The sequence below is a fragment of the Pelophylax lessonae genome (assembly GCF_965119305.1).
Source record: "Pelophylax lessonae genome assembly, chromosome: 1".
Lineage (NCBI taxonomy): Eukaryota > Metazoa > Chordata > Amphibia > Anura > Ranidae > Pelophylax > Pelophylax lessonae.
The window spans coordinates 242,499,027-242,517,391 of NC_138768.1; the positions used below are offsets into that span (position 1 = coordinate 242,499,027).

Here is an 18,365-nt window from a genome sequence, read left to right on the forward strand (position 1 = left end):
TCCGATGGGGACACTAATGTAAGGGAGCACTCCGATGGGGACACTGATGTAAGGAGGCACTCCGATGGGGACACTGATGTAAGGAGGCACTCCAATGGGGACACTGATGTAAGGAGGCACTCCGATGGGGACACTGATGTAAGGGAGCACTCCGATGGGGACACTGATGTAAGGAGGCACTCCGATGGGGACACTGATGTAAGGGAGCACTCCGATGGGGACACTGCTGTAAGGGAGCACTCCAATGGGGACACTGATGTAAGGGAGCACTCCGATGGGGACACTGATGTAAGGGAACACTCCGATGGGGACACTGATGTAAGGAGGCACTCCGATGGGGACACTGATGTAAGGGAGCACTCCGATGGGGACACTGCTGTAAGGGAGCACTCCAATGGGGACACTGATGTAAGGGAGCACTCCGATGGGGACACTGATGTAAGGGAGCACTCCCCAGTGGGGACACTGATGTAAGGGAGCACTCTCCAGTGGGGACACTGATGTAAGGAGGCACTCCGATGGGGACACTGATGTAAGGGAGCACTCCGATGGGGACACTGATGTAAGGGAGCACTCTCCAGTGGGGACACTGATGTAAGGAGGCACTCCGATGGGGACACTAATGTAAGGGAGCATTTCGATGGGGACACTGATGTAAGGAGGCACTCAGATGGGGACACTGATGTAAGGAAGCACTCCGATGGGGACACTGGATTGGATTGCTAGAGCAACAGGGACACAGTGCACAGTGCGTGATAGGTCGGACAAGGAGGCTGATGAGGGAGAGACTTAAAGATATTAAAAGGACATTGTATGAGGAAACTTATACTTGGAATTGCATGAGGAAACTTATACTTAGCAAACCCTTTGACTGTAATCATTGTGGTGAAAAAAGCGAATAGAGCCATGATTAATTTTTAAAGGAAAAAAGCTGTTGCTGTCAGGAAAAGGATCATTTAAACAGAGGAAAAAACCTGTCAAACTCAGCAAAGCAAATCTGCGACTGTAAAAACGCTGTTAAAGGGACATTGCCTGATTGAAATCTACCACTGTAAGTGCATTACTGTAAAAAAAAAAAAAAAACGCAGAACATAGACACGCTATTAAAGGGACATTTATAAGCAAACTGACTTGTGGCACCATGCGACCTAATCGCCAGGGCTTCCCACAACGGCTTGTAGATTCCCGACTTAGACGGGGGGAGAGAGCCTGCTTGAAGTGTAATAAATTGCTTGCAGTGAAGTGGAGGGACACACGGAATGTTTTGTTCTGTCCTCCCTTCACGCAAACACGACAGTCCAAATTGCAACGGCGACTGGTGTCACGGCCTTTCCGTATCCAGAAGGTGCTGTGGCCCAAATTCACAATCCAGATGCAGTGAGCCGGCTGCATGAGAGGCATTTTGCGGATGTCCTATCTGGTACTCCTACCCAAAGAGTTCCCCAAAGAAGATGTCATGTCTGTAGAAAATGCGGATATAGGTGTGACACCTGCTATTTTTGTCCCTCCTGTCCTGGCCAACCTTGTCTCGGCATTGGGGACTGTTTCCGTCGCTACCACACACTAGAGGAGTATTAGTAAAGGGTACAGCACAGTCTAGGGCACACCTTTACACAGGGTCTCGAAAGGTGTTAGATGTCGATCGCATTTTGAGAGACCCTAACCTGGAACGTTTTACAGTTACAAAACAAAGTTACAAAAAAATAACAATTAAAAAATAAATAAATAAATAAAAAGCCAAAAATAGTTGTTGTTTTATTGAGTTAATTTTTTGTTCTTACTCTACTTTTCTACTCTTTCTACTTTTACTGTACTTTATAATATACTGTTATACTGTAATGTTTTATTGTTACTGTTTTTCATTGTTAACCATATTTTGCTTTTCAGATACCACCATTCTACTGTACTGGATGCCATTATAATGTAATGTTTTATTGTTACTGTGTTTTATTGTTAACCATTGTTTGCTTTGCAGGAACGCCCATCAGCTGCCGCACTGATTTGTTTGTGGGGCTGTGCCTTCCTCCCCCAACCCCTCCAGCTCCTCTCCTTCTTGTCTATACACAGGAGTTGACACAGGATCACTCATATTTGACTGTACAGGGTTTCATTACCACCCCCTACCTACAATTTCTGTTTCTGGGACAGGAGCAGTGTCAGGAGAAGTTGGGGTGGGTAATCAAACCCTGTACAGTCCAATCTGAGTGATCCTGTGTTAACTCCTGTGTGCAAACAAGAGGGAGAGAACACAGCACCTCCTCCCGGCTCTCTCTGCTGCTATGTGTACTTCTGCCAGCAACCCAGAAAACTGTGTGAGCCAGTGAGCCACCCAACCTGTCCTTAGCTACCATCCATTGGTAGGACATGGGCAGGTTTCTAGCACAGCTTTCTTGGTTGTAAACAGAAGTATAGATCTGGGAGGAGATGCAGGCTTTGCTTTCTCCCTATTGTCTGCTAACACAGAACACACTCAGATTGCAGTGTACAGGCAGTGTTTTGTTCTTTTACTGCGGCACCCCTGATGACTCTACGTTGCACCCCAGGGTGCTGTGTCATCTGGGTTGAGAAACACTGCATTACATAACCAAGTCCAATGTAAGGTCATGGATGCAGAAGTGTTCCAGAACATATGCTTTTTGCTGCAACACACTTCATGATTGTGCCATACATTGCAACGTTGTTTCCCATGGCAAATAGTATATCCAAATGCATCAAACTTAACAAAACAAGGTCTGCAAAAGAAAACAAGCATTACAAGTGCAAAGCTGCTGTACCTATTTTTGCCTTCTACAATTTCATGTTTTTTTTTTTTTATTTGTTGGTTGGTGTTACATTTGTTGGTTTTCATTGTTCATACAATATGAAAATGTTGATTCAAGGTTTTAAAAGATGAATATTTGTCCTTAAAGTCTTGTTTGTTTCTAAAGATGTATTGGTGGAATTCCTAGTGCTGAGCTGTTGTTGTATCAGCTAAACAGCTGTTTTCTATTGATTTTTATTTATGTTCCCAGTGCTTATAGAATAAAAATTCCCACAAAGCTATTACTGAGAAGCTTAATAGCCAGCTATAATTATAATATGTTGAATCCAGTCTTGAGTATAAAATCCACAAGCAGAAAACCAGGACCTGGTGATTCGTTCTGAACAATTGCAGAATGTCCTGTGCCTGTGTAATGTAAACACAGGCACAGGAAATTATGCAAGCTCCTTTCCTGGAGTCCTTTTCGGTTCCAGCGTGAGAGGAGAAAGCATCGGACAGTGAGTACACAAGCACTACACTGACACCAGTACGCCTAGACACACATTTACCCCCTAATCACCCCCAGTTAACCCTTTCACTCCCTGTCACAGTGTACACTATATACAGTATACAGATAAATTTACTTATCACTGTATTAGTGTCATCTATGACTTCAGGTAATGTGAGACACAGTTAGTGGTAGTTAGTTTCTATCCCAAATAGGTTTAGAGTACCTGCCCTCCACCCCACAATAAGGGTTTAACCCCTTGATCACCCCCAGCTTCATTGCCCTGTCACAGTGTCACTTCTATAGTGTACAGATCTTTTTTTCTGATCACTGTATTAGTGTCATAGGTGACATCAGTTAGCGTTAACGTTAGTTAGTGTCAATCCAGTGTAGCACCCTACCAAGTAGGTGCTAGGCAAAGTATAGCAGGGCTATGATTTTCAGCTGGGCTGTCATGTCTCCCAGGTGTTGCTATTGAGGCTGGGGAGTCTCCCCACTGGCTCCATGAGAAGGGTTCTCATTGGGCAATGGAGGAAACCCAATCAGTGGCAAATTCAGACCTGTATCTACCCCAGAAAGGCAGAATCTGCAGCAAAGGATTCTGGGAGTGGGTATACGTCTGAGGGGAACGCATGACGCAGTGTCTTTGGCGGGAAGCAGAGTCCCAGGAGGGAGGGTACAGCTGTCTCTCCTCCTGTCAGAAGGATCGGGTGTCTCGGGTGGCTGCCGGAGAGTCCAGAGAGAGAGCTGAGCTGAGTTGCAGAGAGGATCCGGTGTGCCAAGGATCAGTGGAGATAGAGGGGTTTAGTTGCAGGAAAGCATGCCAAGTTTGTGAGTACTGTGAATTGCCCCTGAGAGTCTGCCTAGTGTAGAGGGGACCACTCCAGTGAAGGTCCCAGGGATCCAAGAGCCAGCTAGTGTCAAGGGGGTGCCTAGTGAGAGGACCCTGAAGTGTCAGAGGGGGTGCCTAGTGAGAGGACCCTGGAAGTGAAGAGGGGGCGCCAGCGGTTGGGCCCTGAAGGTTTGCAGCAGCACAAGCAGTTACAAGGAGCTACCTCAGTCAGTGAAGAGCTGGAGGGAGCCATTTGCAGGACTTTTGAGCTAGACAGAGTGCAAGATTCAAGAGTTACTACAGTCCTGGATCTTCTGAGTTAACCAAAGAGTTAAAGTCGAAGTTCCAGCACATTTCAGCAAAACAGTATTTTCAAGCACCAGGAAGCGTTGGTCGGCATTTAGCTGGCGTCAGGACAGCGCTAACAGGCATTTTTCTTACAAAGTGTCCCAGTTAAACCTAATTGAGCCAGAGGAGTATCCCACTCATTCCCTTCTCCCATCCCCATCACAAAATAAACAAAACAAACCAAAGATGCCGGAATGGTCATTGTCTCAGCTCTCACACTTGGGTTTTCAACTTAAATGTGTTGGAAGTATTACCGGTAATAATGGCAGACCCACATCAGGCCCTATGCCTGGAAATCCTACACTAGGATAGCGTCAGATCTGCGCCGCATAGTTAGTAATATGTTTTAACCCTTTGATTGGCGATGACACACGCAAAACGCACTAAACACCTCCATTACTAGTATAGAGTCTGAACGGACCAATATCTAACTGTCACTTCCAATACACAGCACACTAAACCGCAGTGTTAGCAGAGTCAGGCCTGATCTCTGCTAGCACTAGCAGTTACATATTTTGGTAGCAAAACAGTCCTTGACAACCAGGTGCTTTTTTACCTGTGAGTCACACTAGGTATCTATAAATTTATTGGCCAAAATTTCCAAACAGAGGTACACTAGTGAACAGGCCTACACGATGCTGAGCATGACAGATGAGAGCGATGGGGAAGCCTCAGGCTCAGTATTCGAACCTGTATTGAGCAACTGCACCCTGACAGATAGCTCTGATGATGGAGTAGTGGTTCCTGCTAAGGTCAAGCGTACCCAACCCCATTCTTCTTTTGCTGAGGTGCAACAATCACAGGGTTCTTGCATGCAGCAGAGTGTCAGTACTAGTGCCGCTCAACCTTCTGGTGAACCGGCAAGCACTAGCAGCCTAGTACATCCTGGTCATAGTCAAACCAGCACTGCAGTAACACTTGGTGACGTGGCGAGTTCCATAAGTGCAGTTGAAGCTGGTGCGGTGGCTAGAACAAGTAGTGTCCCGCAGCCACAAATAATTCAAAAGACAGGCCCGTAGAGTTCATAGTGCCCATCCTGATGCGCTTGCAAATCCTGATTGGGAGCCAACCACTTCTGCAGCGCTCGTACTTCCCCCATTCACTGGCCATCCTGGAAATTCAGGTGGAAACAGCCAATTTTACTTGAGCTGTTTTTCATGGAAGATCTGTACAGATCTATTGTGGACCAAAGCAATTTATATGCCAATCAATTCATCACCGCAAATTCAAATTTGATACTTGCCAGAGAATTTGCATGGAAACGTATCACTGTTTCCGAATTTAATACCTTTCTTGGCCTATCCCTCCTCATAGGCATTACTAAAAAGAGTGAGTTGCAGTCATATTAGTCCACTGACCCAATGCATCATATGCCCATGTTCTCTGCTGCCATGGCTAGGACTAGATACAAGCAAATCTTGCGGTTCCTCAGGGTGACCCTGGATGTGACCGACTCCACAAAATTCGACCCCTCCTAAATCACTTCAGCCAAAAGTTTGCAGCCTTGTATACGCCCCAACAAGCTGTCTTTGTTGATGAGTCCCTGATTACATTTTCTGGCCACCCTGCTTTCAAACAGTTTCTCACCAGCAAGCATGCCAGATATGGAGTGAAGATGTATAAGCTCTGTGACAGGGCAACAGGCTATACACGTAGTTTCGAGATTCACGAGGGAAAATATAGCAATATGGAGCCCCCCAACTGCCCAGATTACATGGAGAGCAGCGGTAAGATTGTTTGGGACTTGGTGTCACCCTTATTCAGAAAGGGGTACCATTTATACGTGGACAATTATCTATAATAATAAAATCCAAGTGTCTCTGCGTCCAGTCCCTGTGTCCGTGGGATTGCGCTACTGCGCATGTGCCCCACGGACAGCCGTTGGGAGCGCAGAGACTTCGCCCCGCCCTACTTCAGACTGTTAGGTCAGGACTTCCCAAACTGTGGGTGGCACCCCACAGCCGCATCTGAGTGAATAGCCGGCAGTCACTGCTGCCAGCCCATAACAACTGCCTTTTCACATTACGGTGATGAATTATATATATTAAAGACTTTGCATTTCATTCTGCACAATATATATATATTAGAAACGAATAAATACAGCATTGCACTTCAGCATGTGATCAGCTCTGCAGTTCTGTGGTAATTTGCATAATCCACTCCCACCTACCAATCTGACAGTAGAAGTTATCTGCTCAGCAGCACACATAGGCTCTGTGTACACCATCGGGGTTACATAGCAGATAAGTAGAGAGAGAGAGTAGGAGGCGTCTCATTACTCTGTGAAGCTGACATTTTGTACTGTGTATATATATATATATATATATATATATATATATATATATATAGGAATATTGTCTGATTAGAGAACACAAACACAGCTCTTATCGGGGCACATTAAAGGGGGACTCTGACGGCATTATTAAGGGGGACTTGGACTGCAATATTAAGGGGGACTCTGACGGCAATATTAAGGGGGACTCTGATGGCAATATTAAGGGGGACTCTGACTGCAAAATTAAGGGGGACTCTGATGGCAATATTAAGGGGGACTCTGACGGCATTATTAAGGGGGACTCTGACGGCATTATTAAGGGGGACTTCCGACTGCATTATTAAGGGGGACTCTGACCGCATTATTAAAGGGGGACTCTGACCAGGGGCACTTTAATCGGGGCTCATACAGGGGAACTCTGACCCGGACACATAAAGGGACACTGATGTAAGGAGGCACTCCGATGGGGACACTGATGTAAGGAGGCACTCCGATGGGGACACTAATGTAAGGGAGCACTCCGATGGGGACACTGATGTAAGGAGGCACTCCGATGGGGACACTGATGTAAGGAGGCACTCCAATGGGGACACTGATGTAAGGAGGCACTCCGATGGGGACACTGATGTAAGGGAGCACTCCGATGGGGACACTGATGTAAGGAGGCACTCCGATGGGGACACTGATGTAAGGGAGCACTCCGATGGGGACACTGCTGTAAGGGAGCACTCCAATGGGGACACTGATGTAAGGGAGCACTCCGATGGGGACACTGATGTAAGGGAACACTCCGATGGGGACACTGATGTAAGGAGGCACTCCGATGGGGACACTGATGTAAGGGAGCACTCCGATGGGGACACTGCTGTAAGGGAGCACTCCAATGGGGACACTGATGTAAGGGAGCACTCCGATGGGGACACTGATGTAAGGGAGCACTCCCCAGTGGGGACACTGATGTAAGGGAGCACTCTCCAGTGGGGACACTGATGTAAGGAGGCACTCCGATGGGGACACTGATGTAAGGGAGCACTCCGATGGGGACACTGATGTAAGGGAGCACTCTCCAGTGGGGACACTGATGTAAGGAGGCACTCCGATGGGGACACTAATGTAAGGGAGCATTTCGATGGGGACACTGATGTAAGGAGGCACTCAGATGGGGACACTGATGTAAGGAAGCACTCCGATGGGGACACTGGATTGGATTGCTAGAGCAACAGGGACACAGTGCACAGTGCGTGATAGGTCGGACAAGGAGGCTGATGAGGGAGAGACTTAAAGATATTAAAAGGACATTGTATGAGGAAACTTATACTTGGAATTGCATGAGGAAACTTATACTTAGCAAACCCTTTGACTGTAATCATTGTGGTGAAAAAAGCGAATAGAGCCATGATTAATTTTTAAAGGAAAAAAGCTGTTGCTGTCAGGAAAAGGATCATTTAAACAGAGGAAAAAACCTGTCAAACTCAGCAAAGCAAATCTGCGACTGTAAAAACGCTGTTAAAGGGACATTGCCTGATTGAAATCTACCACTGTAAGTGCATTACTGTAAAAAAAAAAAAAAAACGCAGAACATAGACACGCTATTAAAGGGACATTTATAAGCAAACTGACTTGTGGCACCATGCGACCTAATCGCCAGGGCTTCCCACAACGGCTTGTAGATTCCCGACTTAGACGGGGGGAGAGAGCCTGCTTGAAGTGTAATAAATTGCTTGCAGTGAAGTGGAGGGACACACGGAATGTTTTGTTCTGTCCTCCCTTCACGCAAACACGACAGTCCAAATTGCAACGGCGACTGGTGTCACGGCCTTTCCGTATCCAGAAGGTGCTGTGGCCCAAATTCACAATCCAGATGCAGTGAGCCGGCTGCATGAGAGGCATTTTGCGGATGTCCTATCTGGTACTCCTACCCAAAGAGTTCCCCAAAGAAGATGTCATGTCTGTAGAAAATGCGGATATAGGTGTGACACCTGCTATTTTTGTCCCTCCTGTCCTGGCCAACCTTGTCTCGGCATTGGGGACTGTTTCCGTCGCTACCACACACTAGAGGAGTATTAGTAAAGGGTACAGCACAGTCTAGGGCACACCTTTACACAGGGTCTCGAAAGGTGTTAGATGTCGATCGCATTTTGAGAGACCCTAACCTGGAACGTTTTACAGTTACAAAACAAAGTTACAAAAAAATAACAATTAAAAAATAAATAAATAAATAAAAAGCCAAAAATAGTTGTTGTTTTATTGAGTTAATTTTTTGTTCTTACTCTACTTTTCTACTCTTTCTACTTTTACTGTACTTTATAATATACTGTTATACTGTAATGTTTTATTGTTACTGTTTTTCATTGTTAACCATATTTTGCTTTTCAGATACCACCATTCTACTGTACTGGATGCCATTATAATGTAATGTTTTATTGTTACTGTGTTTTATTGTTAACCATTGTTTGCTTTGCAGGAACGCCCATCAGCTGCCGCACTGATTTGTTTATTCTGACAGCAACAGCGTTTGCCCTCAGCCTGATGGCAACACTGTAGGAGGTGATTTCACCACTGCAGTTAAAAAAAAGAGCATATATGGCGAAGCATAGGGGATAGAATTGTCACAGACATGCAGATCTCCCCTATGCTTCACCATATATCTTATATAAGATATATATGGCGAATATATGGTGTTATAACACTTTTCTTCGCAGAGATTTCTTCATCCACATTGATCGATGCGAATGGAGGAATCTGCTATGTTCTTTTTTTTCCTTCAGTGCAAGGGCTTCATTAGAAGTGGGTGGATGATGAGAAATCTAATGGTGGGCATACCACCTACTTTCTGGCAGAGATTTCGTCATCCACATCGATCGATGTGAATGGAGGAATCTGTTAAGTTCTATTTTTTCATTTAGCCCACAGGCTGCATGAAAAAAAAGAACCTTACAATATATGCCCAACAAGGACCTTGCAATGTACTGGTATGTCGCTGCACTTTGAGTGGTCATACCAAGATAATGCCTGCAGATTTAGTAATAATTTTGGTATAGTGTTTTTCAGGAAGCAGTTGGCTTTCATGTAAAAGTGATCCTAGTGGAAAATTAGCCCCTAGTCTGCTTTTACAAGCAGGACCTCAAAAACCAATCACCGCCTTCAGGCTTTCTAAGGGCGTAAGTTGTTGTTTTCACTCCTCACTACCTATCACAGTTTTGGAGGCCAGGAAATGCCAAGATAGCACAACCCCCCCCCCCCCCACAAATGACCCCTTTTCGGAAAGTAGTCACCCCAAGGTACTCATTTGTTTTGGAAAATGAAGAATATTAAATTTTCAAAACTTTGTGACAAAAAGTGAGATCTGCAAAAAACATGCCTCTCAGCAAATAGCTTAGGGTGTCTACTTTATAATAAGGGATCATTTGTGTGTGGGGGGGGGGGGGGGGGGGGGGGGGTTGTGCTGTCTTGGCATTTCATGGCCTCCGAAACAAGGTAGTGAGTAGTGAAATCAACAATTTACGCCCTTAGAAAGCCAGAAGGCGGTGATTGAAATTCAGGGTTCTGTACGCAGCTAGACTGTCAAATAGTCTCACACATGGGGTATCCCCATACTCAGGAGAAGCAGCATAATTTTTTTTTTTTTCATTTTTCAAACACCTGTGACAAAAAAAATATATATTTATTGGGCTCATCACGCCTCTCAGGAAATTCTTTGAGGTGTCTACTTTCCAAAAAGGGGTAATTTGGGGGGTTTTGTACTGCCACGCCATTTTAGCAATTCAAGAAATGAGTCAGAAAGTAAAAGCTGCGTAAATTCCAGTATATACACCCAGAGATGTATAGTAACGAAGTAGAACTACTTAAGTACTGTACTTAAGTACCGAAATGCGGTATCTCTACTTTCCTAGAGTAGAATTTTTTTCTCCTACTTCTACTTTTACTTCACTACATTTTTTCGATGATTTCGATACTTCTACTCAAGTATTTTTTTTTTTGTGCTGCATAGTTACTCGTTACTTTTAAAAAAATTACCACAGCCAGAACAGTAGATGGCAGGTTTCATGAAGTTCAAAAAAATGTGTATAATGTAATTTGTAAATCAGCGCATACGAAAATAAAGGCTGCGTATAATAAAAGCTGCTATACCAAATCTTTCCAATAAAAAGAAAATATGAAACAAACAAATAAATGGTGCTACAGCGCTTAAAGTGCATCAAGAAACTACTAACAAACACAGGTTAATCATTTGAATAAATCATTTGAAATAATAAAAAACAATATGATGTTCAAACTTTTGACTTCTTTCTTTAATAACTACATAACACAGTACTTGTACTTCTACTTTCAGTACTTGAGTAGAAATTTTTTTTCAAAACTACTGGTACTTTTTACTTTTAGTACTTAAGTAGCAATTTTTTTGAAAAAACTACTTGCAATACTTAAGTAAAAAAAATGTTGAATACTTTAGTACTTCTACTTAAGTAACTTTTTCTGTGAGCACTTCCACTTCTACTCAAGTCACTTTTTGATCGAGCACTTGTACTTTTACTCAAGTAGAAATTTCGAGTACTTTATACAAGTCTGTATACACCATAGTTTGTAGACGTTATACCTTTTGCGCAAACCAATAAATATTCGCTTATTGAGATTTTTTTTTTTTTATCAAAGACATGTAACTAAATACATTTTGGCCTAAATGTATGACAAAAATGTAGTTTATTGGATATTTTTTATAAGAAAAAGTAGAACATTTGATTCTTTCACAAAGTTTTCGGTCTTCTTTCATCTATATCGCAAAAAAATAAAAAACGCAGAGGTGATCAAATACCGCCAAAAGTAAGCTCTATTTGTCGGAAAAAAGGGAAATCAATTTTGTTTGGGTACAGCATTGCATGACTGTGCAATTACCAGTTAAATTCACAAAGTGAGAAATTGCAAAAAATGGCCTGGTCATTAAGGAGGTAAAACCTTCCGGTCCAGAAGTGGTTAATATTCTGTCCAGTGGAAGGCATTAATGCTTAAAGAAGAACTACAGTCTGCTCAGATAATTTGTAAAAAAAACATCTTTGCCATTCTGAAGCTTGCCTCCAACCACTTTGCATAATATTTTATATGTACTGTGATTTTGTACTTGCCATATATGCTGAAGAAATCTCCTTCCACTAAGTCTGGCTGCAGCCATTTTAACTGCGGGCAGCTGAAGTTGCTGACTGTTCACTTCCTGCATTTACACAGACACACACACAGACACACACACAGACACACACACACACACACACACACACACATATATATATTCAGACAGATACAGACACATGCACTTTATACAGACAGACACACATATACAGTATAAAGACAGACACCACTGCTTGCCTGCACATGTCTCCTATCTTGATGAATACTCATGGATCTCTGCAGTCTCCTGTTATCTCCGTCCTCATCCAGTCCCCTCTAGCTCTGCAGCTGTCCTTGCCTTGGTCCTATGACTCATCCCTCTCTTCCTTGCTGGCAATCTCTCACGAGAGTAAGAGAGAGAGCTGTGCATGATGTCATTAGCCAAGGCCAGTGATGGCAAACCTTGGCACCCCAGATGTTTTGGAACTATTTTTCCAATAATGCTCATGCACACTGCAGTGTAGTTGGGCACCATGGGAAATATAGTTCCAAACTATCGGGGTGCCAAGGTTAACCATCACTGGCCTAGGCTAATGACCAGACAAGAAAGAGGAAGTAGGCTGTATTAGGTGTTTACTGGCAGAAAAAAATCGTTTTACTATCCAAAGTTAAAACAACAAGGGCCAGTGGCGTAACAATAGGGGGGGCGGTCCGCCCCGGGTGCCACACATTAGGGGGGTGTCAGTGTGTCAGGGAAGATCAGGGTGACACCCGGGGCCGGCCGCCAGACTGCTTCCACCGCGGAGGAGGAGGAACTGTTTAAAGCAGAGAGGATGTGAGAGACTCACTGTCACTCCCGAGCCCTGAATACACAGCGATCGGCGCTGCCGCAGTTTACTATGCTGGTTAATGAGAAGGCGATTGGTTGCTAGGACCGCCTATCAACCAATCACCTGCTCATTAACCAGCATAGTAACTTCTGCAGTTCCCGCCGAGGCGCCGATCGCTGTGTATTCAGGGCTCGGGAGTGACGAGTCTCTCACATCCTCTCTGCTTTAAACAGTTCCTCCTCCTCCGCTCTCCTCCTAAAAAGGTAGGGGGGCGGGGGGGGCTTTGTATTGTAAAGGGGTTATTTTGAGGGGGGGGCGGGGGGGCTTTGTATTGTAAAGGGGTTATTTTGAGGGGGGGCGGGGGGGGCTTTGTATTGTAAAGGGGTTATTTTGAGGGGGGGGCGGGGGGGCTTTGTATTGTAAAGGGGTTATTTTGAGGGGGGCGGGGGGGCTTTGTATTGTAAAGGGGTTATTTTGAGGGGGGGGGGGCGGGGGGGCTTTGTATTGTAAAGGGGTTATTTTGAGGGGGGGGTGACTTTGTATTGTAAAGGGGTTCTTTTTTTGGGGGTGTGGCTTTGTATTGTATAGGGGTTGTATGGGGGGGGCTTTGTATTGTATAGGGGTTCTATGGGGGGGGCTTTGTATTGTATAGGGGTTCTATGGGGGGGGCTTTGTATTGTATAGGGGTTCTATGGGGGGGGCTTTGTATTGTATAGGGGTTCTATGGGGGGGGCTTTGTATTGTATAGGGGTTCTATGGGGGATTTATTGTAGAGGGGTTCTATTGGTGGGGGCTTTGTATTGTAAAGGGGTTATATTGGGGGGCTGTGTAATATAAAGGGTTGTATGGGGGATGGGGCTGTGTAATGTAAAGGGTTGTATGGGGGATGGGGCTGTGTAATGTAAAGGGTTCCAATGGGGGGCTGTGTAATGTAAAGGGGTCCAGGGGTAAGGGGGCAGTGTAATGTAAAAAGGTCCAGGGGTACAGGGGCTGTGTAATGTAAAGGGGTCCAGGGGTACAGGGGCTGTGTAATGTAAAGGGGTCCAGGGGTAAGGGGGCAGTGTAATGTAAAGGGGTCCAGGGGTACAGGGGCTGTGTAATGTAAAGGGGTCCAGGGGTAAGGGGGCTGTGTAATGTAAAGGGGTCCAGGGGTAAGGGGGCTGTGTAATGTACAGGGGCTGTGTAATGTAAAGGGGTCCAGAGATAAGGGGGCTGTGTAATGTAAAGGGGTCCAGGGGTAAGGGGGCTGTGTAATGTAAAGGGGTCCAGGGGTACAGGGGCTGTGTAATGTAAAGGGGTCCAGGGGTACGGGGGCTGTGTAATGTAAAGGGGTCCAGGGGTAAGGGTTCTGTGTAATGTAAAAGGGGGTCTCCATACATTTTACACATGACACGTCAATGTTCGTTGCCTGGGGGGGGGGGGTGCCAGATATAGGATCCGCCCCGGGTGCCAAATGCTCTAGGTACGCCCCTGACAAGGGCAGAGGATTTAATAAATAGAAAAGATGAAAAAATGACTGAAGAGATGCTTTAAATGACAGACACGCCTAAACACATGTAATATGCGGCTTTATGCACATTTTTAAGCAGCTTTTCCCTGCCAGCAGTTCAGAGGGGCTAAAACAGACTTCCACAGTGCAAGGTCTTACTGTGCTTGCACATATGTCCGTGCATATTCTTACCTATAGAGATTGCGAAAATACCTGTTGATCAGTAGTATCCATGTCACTTCCTGGAAGCTAAACAAAAAGGAAAAACCAAAAAACACTTTTGTTCCTTGTTCTGTAAGCTACTTATGCCTTCAGCCCCTATGCAATGTAAAGTACCAAAAGCATATGTATAGCATCCAAGTGAAAGATATAACACCAACATGTTAAAATAAATTAAAAAAATTCAAAAAACGTAATCCCTGAGTTTCACAAAAGACTGCCCCCTTTCTAAAACGACTTGTAAACTCAATCAGGTGTAGCTAATCACCTCCTCAATGGCACACAAAGCCATTTGACTTTCAACTATGATCAGCTGTGATCATTTTGATAAGCTCAGCTTTCCTTGAGCATTTCAGTCTCTGGTAGTCCAGCTGAAGCAAACAATCAACTATGGGTGGCAAGTGCCTGTCAAAAGATTCCTGGGATAAAGTTATAGGCAGGCACAAGTCAGAAGATGGATACAAAAAAAAATGCAAAGCTTTTATCAATGCCTAGAAGCACAGTGAAGTCTATTATTAAGAAGTGGAAGGTATTTGGTACAACACGGATCAGAACGTTGCCCCAAACTGGATGAAAGAGCCAGAAGGAAACTGGTCAGAGAGGCTACCAAGAGGCCTACAGCAATTCTGAAGCAGTTGCAGGAATTTTTATGACAAAGAGTGTTCATTGTATGCATGTGACAGCAATATCACAAATTCTCCATAAATGTGGCTTGTATGGGAGGGTTTCAAGAAAAAAACCACTCCTCAAGAAAAGCCACATGCAGTCACAACTAAGCTTTGCCAAAACGCACCTTGAAGATTCTGAGGCCACATGGAAAAAGGTGTTATGGTCAGATGAGACTAAAATTGAATTATTTGGCCTTAACACCAAATTATATGTCTGGTAGAAATCCAATACAGCTCACCATCCACATAACACCATTTCTACAGTAAAGCATGGATGTGATAATATCCTGGTATGAGGTTTTTCTCTGCAGCAGGGACTGGAGCACTTGGATGGATGGGGCAAAATACCGTCAAATTCTTGAGGAAAATATGCTGCCATCTGCCAGAAGATTGTCAATGGGAAGAAGGTTTACCTTCCAACGTGACAATGACCCAAAGATCAATGACCTTTTAAGGAGCAAGGGCCACTTTAGTGACTTGGCATCTAGTCGCGGGCCACAATGAGCAGAGCGGGCAGATGACAGGTCCATGTCCACTCAACATATGCAGAGCAGATACAGCCCCGCCGCTCTACTCTATAGGCCCTCCGATTAAATCCACCCAGACAGAAGAAGACGGATCCAATTCTGTTTTTTTAGGTGGATCGGATTGGAGCTAGGCGGATGTAAACGGCCACGACTCTATAGAGGTGAAGGGAGGGTCCGAATGGGTCCACCTGAAAAACAGACAGGCAGACCCGATTGGACCGATTGTGTAAAAAGGGGCCTAAGGCTGCTTTCACACTGCAGGTTTCACTGGCTGCTGCCCCCCAGGCGGGTATGGCTGGTGAATGCTGCTGGCTTTCCTCCAGGGCTGGTACTGCTGGATTGTGCTTCTGGCTGGTACTGCTGGCGGATACTGCTGGTGGATACTGCTGGCTGGTACTGCTGGCTGGTGCTGTTGACTAGTAATGCTGGTGGGTACTGCTGACAGATACTGCTGGTGGATACTGCTGGCTGGTACTTGTGGGGGTTACTACTGCTGGTACTGCTGGTGGGTACTGCTGGCTGGTGCTGCTGACTGGTGCTGCTGGCTGGTGCTGTTGACTGGTAATGCTGGTGGGTACTGCTGACAGATACTGCTGGTGGATACTGATGGCTGGTACTTGTGGTGGTTACTACTGCTGGTGGGTACTGCTGGCTGGTGCTGCTGACTGGTGCTGCTGGCTGGTGCTGTTGACTGGTAATGCTGGTGGGTACTGCTGACATATACTGCTGATAGGTACTGCTGGCTGATACTGCTGGTGGGGGAACTGCTGTCTGATACTGCTGGTGGGTACTGCTGCCTGGTACTTGTGGTGGTTACTACTGGCAGGTATTGCTGGCTGGTACTGCTGTTGGGTGCTGCTGGCTTGTGCTGCTGGCTGGTACTGCTTGCTGGTGCTGCTGGCCGGTACAGCTGGCTGGTACTGCTGGCTGGTACTGCTTGTGGGTACTGCTGGCTGGTACTGCTGGCTTGTATTGCTGATGGGTACTTCTGGTGGGTACTGCTGGCTGGTACTGCTGGTGGGTACTGCTGGCTTGTGTTTCTGGCAGGTACTGCTGGTGTGTACTGCCCGCTGGTACTGCTGGCTTGCATTGCTGGCGGGTACTGCTGGCTGGTACTGCTGGTGGGTACTGCTGGTGGGTACTGCTGGCTTGATGCTCAGGGATGGCGGGTCGGGAACCTGCAATCTAGGCTTACCAACCCGCCATCCCAGAGCAGAAGGTGGGGCTGGGATTCTGTTGGGGGGGCGCCAGGACGCGGCTGCTAAGGGGAACGGTGTTCTTGCTGTAGAAAAAGTACAGGAACACTGTTCCCATGTGTTCCTGCTGGACTTGAGCCCTATTGAAAGCGATTCTGTTTTTGATTTTTTTTTCTGACATGTTGGTTTTATATCTTTCACTTGGATGATATAAGTTCTATTGAGTAAATACAGCTGGATAAAACGAAAATTGTGTCTGTATTTGTTTCAGGCTGCGAAGCAACAAAATGGGATTATTTTAAAGGGGGTGATTCTTTTTTATACCAACTATATAGGCAATGATCTAACTCCCACTGTCCCTTGCTCATTTGCTTTCATGGCCAGGAATTCTCATCCATGTAAGTAAATGGGCCAGTGATGTCAGTGGTTGGTAAGGATGAGTTGGATGCAAGCACCAGCTGCTGCATTAGAAAATAATGAACAGTGGAAGTTGAGCTGCCATGTTTGTCCAAGCCCTAAATGTTTGGCATTTGGAAGCTCATCCCTAGTGTCCATCTTTGTACACTGTGTAGTAGGCAACATGTTTGCCGTTGCTACCCCAACCACCTGGCTTTGGTTGTTGAGGACACTGTCAGCTTCACAACCTACAGCCTCATGTTAACCAGTAGTTAGTTGAGACACTAGTTTTCCATTAGTTCTTGTCTCTCCTTGTGATTCACAGCAGACAGTGCATGGATTATATAGTCAGTTGCAGGTTGTCTATTGGCTATAGATCCAGCCACTGCCTGCTGTCAATCACGAGGGAACAGATCAGACAACTAGTGTCTCTGAATCTCCACCAGGCTCTACACACCAGGCTTTAAATGCCTTAGTTGTGTGACAGCTGAATAGGCAGGTAGAGAGCTCAGTTGCACTCAGGACAGTGTGTCTGTGTGAACACTCCAGCTTCAGTGCACCTCTGCATGTGGTGCTTACCCCAAAGTCATGTCCCTGCTTCTAAGAGGTACATTATTCTGTCGCTCGCACCAACATTTGCACGTCAGAATTTTAAGAATTTCAAGAAGTGTCATAAACCTGCTTTATGAATTGCCCTCATTAATTTCTGACTTGCTTTGTGTGTTAACACTTAATCATATGTCATTATTCTTACTTTCATTCCTTTATAAAAAGATCCCAGAGTTTGCAATCCTTTTAAGAGTCATCAACGTCAGTGCTAATAAAGTCCTTCTTGCTTTCTCCTAGGAGTAACAGTCTATTTACAGAGGTCGTAAAAATGAACTTTGAGATCACGAGTTTCAGTAGCCTTTCTGGTACTCAGCCCATCTCCTGGCAGCTAGAATATCCCGGAAAACCCACAACTGATCTGGTTCTGTCTGAGGTCTTCATTAGCCAGAAGGATATTCTGGGAATTGTCCCCCTCTCTATGGTAAGGAGTTTTTTCATAGTAACTTCTGTCTAAAATGGTATTTTAATTAGAGAAGCACATATGATAAGTAGAAGCAGAAATGACAATAAATATACAGAGATCACCCAATACTACCTTGATTTCATTATTTCATTTTTGTATTTATTTTTATAAAACTGTGATTTAGAAAGCTAATCACCAGGTGTGTCTAACTGGTGTTTTATGTGA

General features: G+C 45.1%; 1 protein-coding gene across 1 annotated transcript in view; it reads left to right on the top strand.

Moving 5' to 3' along the window:
- The window catches only part of TMEM132C (transmembrane protein 132C), an 843,198-nt gene that overhangs the window by 667,605 nt on the left and 157,228 nt on the right, over positions 1-18,365 (top strand). The window contains exon 4 of the mRNA XM_082244139.1: positions 17,975-18,158. Coding sequence (XP_082100265.1) covers positions 17,975-18,158 — 184 coding nt within the window. The remainder of the gene's footprint in view (positions 1-17,974; positions 18,159-18,365) is intronic.